Source organism: Vigna umbellata, chromosome 1, assembly GCF_029865625.1.
Source record: "Vigna umbellata cultivar VRB3 chromosome 1, Vumbellata_1.0, whole genome shotgun sequence".
In the NCBI taxonomy this organism is placed as follows: Eukaryota; Viridiplantae; Streptophyta; class Magnoliopsida; order Fabales; family Fabaceae; genus Vigna; species Vigna umbellata.
This window is the reverse complement of record NC_142165.1, coordinates 74,059,751-74,069,395: the sequence shown is the minus strand read 5'-3', so window position 1 is coordinate 74,069,395 and position 9,645 is coordinate 74,059,751. Positions and strand designations below refer to the sequence as shown.

Genomic DNA, 9,645 nt, shown 5'->3' with positions numbered 1-9,645 from the left:
ATAATGACTTGCCCTTCCTCCTTAAGGTTAACATCAGTATTAACATCATCATTTAATATCTGACTAATGTGACGAAGTTGCATCTCCATTCTTTTACATGATTCTTCAATGCTTTTCTGAGTAGAGTCGGAATTTTTCAAAAATCGTTGAAGGGTGTCCTCCAACCTATCCAAACTTCCTGTAAAAAAAGGGTTGTTGCTGCCATTGTTGTTGTGGTTGGTTCTCAAATTGTCCAGCAGCTTGCCAAAATTGGCTTTGATCCATGCTTGAGTGAGGTTCCCACCATTGGTTGAGATTACTTTGGTAGAATTGAGTGCCCCTATAGTTAAACTCTTGACCAAATTGCATTCTGCAGACATTAGGCACAAAACTCTAGAAAATATTTGTTAGCACAAAAAGATAGAGAAGAAGATATGGATTCAAAAGATAAAAGATTCAGAAGATAAGATAGAATAAGATAGAATAAAATAAAATAAAATAAAATAAAATCTAACCTAATCTAAAAAGATAAAATAAAATCTAACCTAACCTAAAAGATAAAAATAAAATAAAATCTAATCTAACCTAAAAAGATAAAAAGATAAAATCTAATAAAATAAAATAAAATCTAATCTAAAAAGATAAAATAAAATCAAATCAAATAAAAACCGAAAAATAAAAAAACAGAAAATAAAAATAGAAAACAGAAAAACAGAAAACAGAAAAATAAAATAAAATCAAATAAAATACAAACTGAAAAATATAAACAGAAAAATAAAATAAAATTAAAAAAATTCGAAATTTAAAGTAAAAATAAAAAAATAAGTCAAAGATAATCAATAATCACACAAATTAACCAGTTAAACCACGAGTCCCCGGCAACGGCGCCAAAAACTTGATGGACAAATTTGTAAGCACCAAAATATGATGTCACAAACTTGTTTCACAATCGGCAAGTATGACCGAATCGTTTCAAGTAATAAACTTGGTAAGATCAAGTATCGTTCTCCCAAAGGACTCACGGCCTAGTTTAGTTATGTGATTTGTTGATTAGCTAAGACTTAAGAACACAATAATTGAAGTTTAATATGCAAAGACGAAAATTAAACATGTATGCATGAATTTTGATCAATGGCAAAGACAAAAGATAAACACTTTCAATGGAATATATGAATGAATATGTTGTTGGGGGTCAATTTCATCTCATCCACTCTCATATATTTTAGGAATTCAACATTCAAATCATCATTGTTAATGCCACTCTCTAATGTACCATTCTAGATGGATTCTCCCTAATCAAATAGTTCATACAATTCCTAGCATTCCTAATGATTAGTTCATGAGTGCAGGAGCTTAAAGGCAACCAATATAATATTGTCAGTATAATATTGGGAGAAATTCCCCGGATCTAGATTTCCCCGTACGTGTCCGTATCAACAAAACCAATAATCATGCATTAGAATGAGTTAAACAATGCAAGCATTGAGCAAAGAGGAAAAACCCTAACTAATGATGAAAGAAAGCATATGTCTTAATTCAAAGATGTACTCAACAAATCCATATATGAGAGCTTCAAGAGATTACTTTGATTCCCCAACAAACATACAAGGTTTAGTTCACCATATTCATGGTGAACCTAGATGAATTACAATGAAAGTATGAAAGAATAAACCCAATAAAGGTGAAGAGGTAGCCTGAGCATCCAAGATCCTCCTTCAAAGGGGTGAAAGAGAGAGTGTTTGCCTCGTTTCTGCCAAAGATCCCTAACTAAAGGACGTGCAAGCCCTTATATACTAATCTAGAGTTACAAAAGATTACAAAAGCCCAAGCCCAAAAAGTGCCGCTCAGCGCCATTTACCGCTCAGCGGTGGTTACGCGTCTTCTTTCTTCCCCTCAGCGGCCATTTGCCCCTCAGCGGTTCCAACGCCACCTCTTGAGTGCCGCTCAGCGGTAGTTTGCCGCTGAGCGGTGCCTTCGACTTCTCCTTTTTGCACTCTTTCTTGTCTTTTCTAATGTCCTCTCTCTTATTCTTCACTTCTTTCACCAAATTCACCTCAAAACCTGCACAAAAACACTTAAATCAAGCATAAACCTGTCCAGCTCTCTTATTTCTGAAAATATACACAAAAGGCATGATTTCAAGCTAGTTTCTAAGTCTAAAGGTTGCTTTTAGTATCAACTTTAAGCATGAAAATAACAGTTTTTCAACTGTTATCAAGCGGCTTCAGTGCTCTTTTGAGAAGATTCAGTTTTCTGTATGAATTGCTGAAGAGTTTCTTCCAACCTTGTTGATCTTTCATTAAGTGTAGACATTTGTTGCCATAAGGTTGGTTGTTGCTGTTGTTGCTTGTGAAATGGCCCTGATTGTCCAGCTTGCCTACTTTGTCCTTGACCAATACTTGAGTGTGGTTTCCACCCTTGATTATAGTTCCCTTGATGGTATTGATTGGTCATGTAGTTTACATCCTCTACGGCTTCTACTGGAAAGGCACATTGACCATTAATATGGTCGCCTCCACACAATTCACACATCTGTGGTTGAACCTGTGCAACAGTCTTTAACTCTTTTGGCAGTTGTGCAAGTATCTTTGTGAGATTCTCCAATTGTTGAGTTAGTATCTTGTTCTGAGCTAGCAAGGCATCATTGGATTGCAATTGTAGAACTCCTTTTTGTTGAATAGGAGCTCCTCTTTCACTGTTCAGCTCATTATCACTAGTAGCCATATTGTCAATGATTTCTGTAGCTTCCTCTGGAGTTTTCCATTTGATATTTCCTCCTGCTGAGGCGTCAAGCATCATCTTGGTTTGTGAACCAAGACCTCCAAGGAAGGTTAGGACTACTTGCACATCATCAAAGTTATGCGTGAGTGTCTTTCTTAATAAGCTTTTATACCTATCCCATACATGCCCTAGTGATTCCTCCATGCCTTGCCTGAAAGATGATATCTCTTGCTTTCCTTTGTTTACCTTGGTAGAATTGAGTGCCCATATAGTTAAATTCTAGACCGAATTGCATCCTGAAAGCATTAGGCACAAAACTCTAGAAAATATTTGTTAGCACAAAAAGATATAGGAGAAGATATAGATTCAGAAGATAAAAGATTCAGAGGATAAAATAAAATAAAATAAAATAAAATCTAATCTAATAAAATAAAATAAAATAAAATAAAATCTAATCTAATCAAATCAAATAAAATCTAATCTAATCAAATAAAATAAAATCAAATAAAATCAAATCAAATAAGATAAAATAAAATAAAATAAAATAAAATAAAATCAAATCAAATCAAATCAAATCAAATCAAATAAGATAAAATCAAATCAAATCAAATCAAATCAAATCAAATCAAATGGAATAAAACCAAATCAAATAAAAACCGAAAATAAAAACAGAAATTCAAAATTAAAGTCAAAGATAATCAATAATCACACAAATTAACCCGTTAAACCACGAGTCCCCGGCAACGGCGCCAAAAACTTGGTGGACAAATTTATGAACACCAATTTATGATGTCACAAACTTGTTTTTCAATCGGCAAGTATGACCGAATCGTTCAAGTAATAAACTTGGTAAGACCAAGTATCATTCTTCCCAAAGGACTCACGGCCTAGTTTAGTTATGTGATTTCTTAATTAGCTAAGACTTACAGATAAAATATTTGGAGTTTAATATGCAAGACAGAAAATAAACATGTATGCATGAAGTTTTGATCAATGGCAAAAAGCAAAAGATAAACACTTTCAATGATATTAATGTATGAATATGTTGTTGGGGGTCAATTTCATCTTATCCACTCTCATATATTTTAAGAATTCAACATTCAAATCATCATTGTTAATGCCACTCTCTAAAGTACCTTTCTAGAAGGCTTCTCCCTAATCACGAGTTCATACAATTCCTAGCATTCCTAATGATCAGTTCATAAGTGCAGGAGCTTAACGACAACCAATATCATATTGGGAGAAATTCCCCGGATCTAGACTTCCCCGTACGTGCCCGTATCGACAAAACCAATAATCATGCATCGAATGAGTTAAACAATGCAAGCATTAAGCAAAGAGGAAAAACCCTAACTAATGATGAAAAGAAAGCATAAGTCTTAATTAAAAGATGTAAAAACAGATTCCATATATGAGAGTTTCACAAGATTACATTGATTCCCCAACAAACATACAGAGTTTAGTTCACCATATTCATGGTGAACCTAGATGAATTACAATGAAAGAATGAAAGAATAAACCCTAAAAAGGTGAAGAGGAAGCCTCAGCATCCAAGATCCTCCTTCAAAGGGGTGGAAAAGAGAGTGTTTGCTTCGTTCCAGCCAAAGATACCAAACCCTAAGACATCTAGGTCTTTAAATAGGACATAAAAATAATAGAAAACGGGTCCAAGCCCAAACAGATCATAAAAATCGCAGAAAACTGGCCCAAAACTCGTATGGTTGACTTTTTCCGTATTCTGGTTGACTGGTTGACTTTTTGGTTGACTGGTTGACTTTTCTGGTTTCTGGTTGACTTTTCTGATTCCATCTCTCTCCTTCTTCACTTCTTTCACTAAATTCACCTTAAAACCTGCACAAAAACACTAAAATCAAGCATAAACCTGTCCAGCTCTCTTATTTCTGAAAATATGGATAAAAGCATGATTTCAAGCTAGTTTCTAAGTGTAAAGGTTGCTTTTTGTGTCAATTTTAAGCATGAAAATAACAGTTTTTCAACTGTTATCACTAGCTCAAAACAAAATTCTAACTCAACAGCTGGAGACTCTTACTAAAACTCTTGCACAGTTACCCAAAGAGTTGAAGACTGCTGCACAGGTACAATCCCAGTTGTGCGAATTGTGTGGAGGCGACCATATTAATGGTCAATGTGCCTTTCCAGTAGAAGCCGTAGAGGATGTAAACTACATGACCAATCAATACCGTCAAGGGAACTATAATCAAGGGTGGAAACCACACCCAAGCATTGGTCAAGGGCAAACTGGGCAAGCTGGTCAATTTAATAAGCAGAAGCAACAACCCACCTTATGGCAGCAGATATCTATGCTTAATGAAAGGTCCATGAGGATGGAGGAAACTCTTAACAATTTCATACAGAAAACTGAGTCTACCCAAAAGAGCACTGAAGCTGCTATCAAAAATTTGGAAACTCAGATGGGGCAGATCACCAAGCAGGTGGAAGAAAGGCCAAATAGAAATTTTGGGGCTAATACTGAGGTTAACCCCAGAGAAGAGTGCAAGGTGGTAGAGAGTGTTGATGATGAGAAAGTTGAGTTAGATACAGAAGAGAGAAGAGAAATAGAGAGCAAAAGCACTTTTCCTTTTCCAATACATCAAGGGAAACAACTGGATTTCACTGAATTATTCAAAATGGTGGATAATGATGCACCTTGGGAACAAATTCTACAACAAATCACAGTTTACATGAAATCTGATGAAAACATCTCTACAAAGAAAAGATGTAGAGATGATGAGGTAAAGGAGTGTATAACTGTTAAAAAAGAGCCATTCCCTCCTAAAGCAACAGATCCAGGAAGTTTCTCTATCCCTTGTACCATAGGGAAGAAAAGGGTTAAGAAAGCTCTTCTTGATTTAGGTTCAAGTGTTAACTTGATACCTTACTCTTTACTGGAGCAAATCGGCAATGTTAATGTGAAACCTGTAAAGGTTAATCTAGTAATGGCCGATGGATCTTCAAAGGAGCCATGTGGGATTGCAGAGCACATTATAGTTTGTGTTGGCAAACTTCAGTTCTTGGCAGACTTCGTGGTGATGAAGATGGAGACAGAGAAGATACCTATCATACTTGGAAGATCGTTTATGAAAACGGCCAGAGCTATCATTGATGTAAATGAAGGTATAGTGGTGCTCCAGGACCGAGAGGAGAGAGTGGTTGTAGACGTCTTTAAAGATGAGACGCAAACACAGGAGGAAGAAGCTAGTTATAAAGCTGCATTTCAAGATGCACACATGACTAGCCATAAAGATGAAAATCCCAAGGTTGCAGGTAACCATTGTTTGTTGTTTCAGGTGAAAAAGGAAGAAAAGATTGGAAGAGGAGGAGAAATTCCTGATGACTGGGAGAAAAGAAGACCCCAACTTGTTGGGTTCACTCCCAGGAAAGAGAGGTGCGTCACAACGGACAACTTAAGTACCAAGTCTTTCCTAGCCAGAGTGTATTCAAACTAGCCTCAAGTATTTCTCAAGAGAAATCTTTAATAAAAACAAGAAAATATTTTTTTTTTGCTAAAACAAGAATGACTAAAGGCTACAAAATAACTCAAATTAAATTAAATGTATCTGCGTAAAAAAAAATAAAGATAAAAAAAAATAAAATAAAATAAAATAAAATAAGAATCAAAATATTTAAAATACTAACCGTATTCCCCAGCAGCGGCGCCAAATTTGATAGGCTGTCGTTGAAGCTATCAAATTAATACTACTTTTCAAGGCAACTTCAGTATTGCCAAGTAGTATTCAAGAAAGTAGACAGGGTTGAAGTAACCCTGAGTCGTCTCCCAACGAACACGGAATTGCTTTTGAATATCTGTGATTCTTACGAATGCTATGCAATGCTTATGAATAAAAGTAATGGTTGAAGAGTGTTTAAAGAATAAGAAACTTAAAAACAGTTACGATGAAATAGGCTAATTCCACTGCTTTTCCAAGATAGATGCATCATCGGTTATTCACGGATAATTGTTCAATTGATTATTGTTTAAGTTTCAAATTAATTAAAGTACATTCTTAATTAATTTGAGGCCGATCATGCATTTAACCAAAGTAAATTCTCAATCAAATGCAAAACCTTTCTAGATTATTCACAATAAATTCAACCAAAGTACATTCTCAATCAAATTCTATTGTGTTTAATCATGTCTATTCTTAAATCTCCTAACCAAATTAAAAGCTAATCAATCAAAGTAAATTCTCAATTGATTATTGTTGAAATTATTACTAATCAATCAAAGTACATTCTCAATTGATAGTAAAAACCATTTAATCATATGAAAGTTCCTAAATTAAATCAAAGTAGATTCTCAATTTAAACCTAGAAACCCTACACTAGTGCAGAAAGGGGTTTTAACGTCCGATATTTTGGCCTTTTGACGTCCGGCGTACGCTCGACGTTTATGTGGGTGACGTCGCTCAGACGTCCGTTGTGGCAGGACGGACGTCTCTGTAAACGTCCGTTGTGTCAGCACGGCGTCTACATGAACGTCCGTTGTGGCAGGACGGACGTCTCTGTAAAACGTCCGTTGTGTCAGCACGGACGTCTACATGAACGTCCGTTGTGTCATGACGGACGTCGACATGAACGTCCGTTGTGTCAGGAGGGACGTTTACATGAACGTCCGTTGTGTCTGGACGGACGCCTATATAAACGTCCGTTGTGTCTGGACGGACGTCTATATATACGTCCGCCTCCTCCCCCCTGACGTCTACCTTGCTGAAATGTTTTAGGTAGGAGCTGGGGGGTGGACGTCCGTGTGTGCACTGACAGACGTCTGTAGACGTCCGACTGTGCACTAACGGACGTCTACTGGGCGTTTTTTTTTAAAAATTAGTTTATTTTTTCAATAAAACCACACCTGAAAAGCAGAAAAATGTCCCAGAACAATTTTGCAATAATATAAAAATGCGTTTTATATAAACAAAGTTCTACTTAATGTGGAGTTCAATCCACTACCAAACTATCAACATAAAACTTAAACTAAAAAACTAAACAATGTTCAACAAGAAATATAACTATTCCTAACTCCATCTTTGCAGAAGATAAGCGGTCCACTCCTGCCTTATCTGTTTAATTGTGTCTTCTGTAATAGGCGATGTAGTCTTGAAGCGCTGCAAAATTCAACAAAGATTCATTATTGTTTCATATATAGTTGTAGATGAATATGATTTGTAATGTATTGAAGGTATACATCATTACCTCATTCCAGTCATCTGTAATGACTGCTCGAATGATGGTCTTAATCCAACACATCACATAGAAGCCACATTCCCATGAATCTACCTGGTGGTTACACTAAAATAACAAACTAAATAGTTAAGAATTTAGATCATTCAATAACATAAATGAAAAGGAAACGTTAAATGACTTACAACCTTTGGATACAAAACTTGAACCAGTTGACCACGAGATTTACCAATAACTCTGTACAGATTGAAAACACAAAGTATAATTAATGTGACTATTTTATCATAAAAGTTGAAGGTGAACATCAAATTCAAAGTCATTTTTGGAGAAACACTTACCCTTGAAGCATGGTTCTCAACTCAGTTTTCATCCTCCTGTGCAACGAACAAAAAAATATAATTTTACATTGTTTGGGAAGGATTACCATCAGCTGCCAGTGCGACCTATCACGAAGGACAAATAGTTATTCAACTAATTAACGAAACTATAATAATAAACTGACCACATATAACAACACCTACCCGTCAATGTATGGCACAAGGTATACGTCTCTTTTTGACTCATCCATCCATGTTTGCAAATAATCTTGTCTGTTTTGAAGTGTGTTACCAGACGGTTGAATGGTCTGAGGTTCAACAAATCCGTACATGGAAGACCGACCTTGGTCTACAACGATTGTGTCCATGTACCTAAAACAACAAAGTTAAGTTGTTAGAAACTATATAACAATGTAAATAAAAGTAATATGAAAGACCAAATTGAGTAACTTACATGCACCACAGCTGAATGATGGAAATATTCAACATCCTGTCTCCCCCAATCACCTCCAATGCATCAGAAAATGTGATATAAACTGGCACATGTGGGGGAAGACCAAATACCCTCAAATCCCAGTAGACTTCTAATGATGCTTTCTTTAATTTGGGTAATTTTGTCACTAACTTTGATAGAGGATCATCCTCCGCTTCAGCCATCTCATCATCTTCATGTATGACTGTATCATGAATTGGCTGCTTCTGAGGACGTGTGAACTGAAGATAAGAATTTACGTCAAAGCTTTGTCAACAATTATATGAAGAATAAACATAGAAATACTATTTTAAAAGACATTATACCTGTGGAGTAGCGATGTGGGACATGATCAATGCTCTAGGCCATGCAATAAATGATCCTATGGCCTCCCCCACAAAGTTAATTTCTGGAGTGGGTACAGGCACCTGAGCCTGGGGATCCCGAACCTCGTCAATGGTCACACGCACGTGCTGGGGTAATATGGCAACACCATGAATGGTCTCCCCTCCCTCAAGCACTCGTCCGACAGCCACAATGCGTGGGGGATCCCCATCAACCAACAGCTCATATTGACCGTTATACTGAGTGGGGTCTACAGCAGAGCATGATCCTTTAGTGCTGACACGAGGTGGTGTGGGAGTTTCATCGACCCCCATGTCGCCTTGCGTCATGGAATGCAGCTTTTCTTCAAGCGCTCTTTGTATTTGTTTTTGTTCTTGTAGCTGCTCCATGAATCGTTGCTCCATTGATCTCATGCTTTGGTTGAGTCTTTCCTCCCATTGAAGATCCATCTGCCTCAGTGTCTCCTGACTCATTGATTGGGGGGTTTTCTGTGTAGGGCCAAAATACTCACGAAGACCAATCGCCCCAGGAACTCCACGTACACGTCCTGGGTGCTCGGGCCTTCCAATGGCCGTTGTCAGAATGTCGTCCCTACCTTGGCCAGCAAATGTG

General features: G+C 36.7%; 1 protein-coding gene across 1 annotated transcript; it reads right to left on the bottom strand.

Annotated features, from left to right (window-relative positions):
• Positions 1 to 7,576: 7,576 nt before the first annotated feature.
• On the bottom strand, positions 7,577 to 9,256 carry LOC148206278 (uncharacterized). The gene is made up of 6 exons (XM_088113136.1): positions 8,671 to 9,256; positions 8,421 to 8,588; positions 8,238 to 8,342; positions 8,088 to 8,136; positions 7,912 to 8,007; positions 7,577 to 7,823 (listed from the first exon to the last, which is right to left on the bottom strand). Exons 1-6 carry the CDS (start codon positions 8,871 to 8,873, stop codon positions 7,734 to 7,736), a joined length of 711 nt encoding a protein of 236 aa, XP_087969262.1. The 5' UTR covers positions 8,874 to 9,256; the 3' UTR covers positions 7,577 to 7,733.
• Positions 9,257 to 9,645: the final 389 nt, after the last annotated feature.

Excerpts from the sequence above, each read along its gene's own strand:
- LOC148206278 (XM_088113136.1), bottom strand. The coding sequence starts at position 8,873 with ATGGCTGAAGCGGAGGATGATCCTCTATCAAAGTTAGTGACAAAATTA. Across the intron at positions 8,343-8,420 it reads CTTGTGCCATACATTGACGG|GTCGCACTGGCAGCTGATGG; the intron begins GTAGGTGTTGTT and ends CCTTCGTGATAG. Across the intron at positions 8,137-8,237 it reads TTGAGAACCATGCTTCAAGG|AGTTATTGGTAAATCTCGTG; the intron begins GTAAGTGTTTCT and ends CAATCTGTACAG.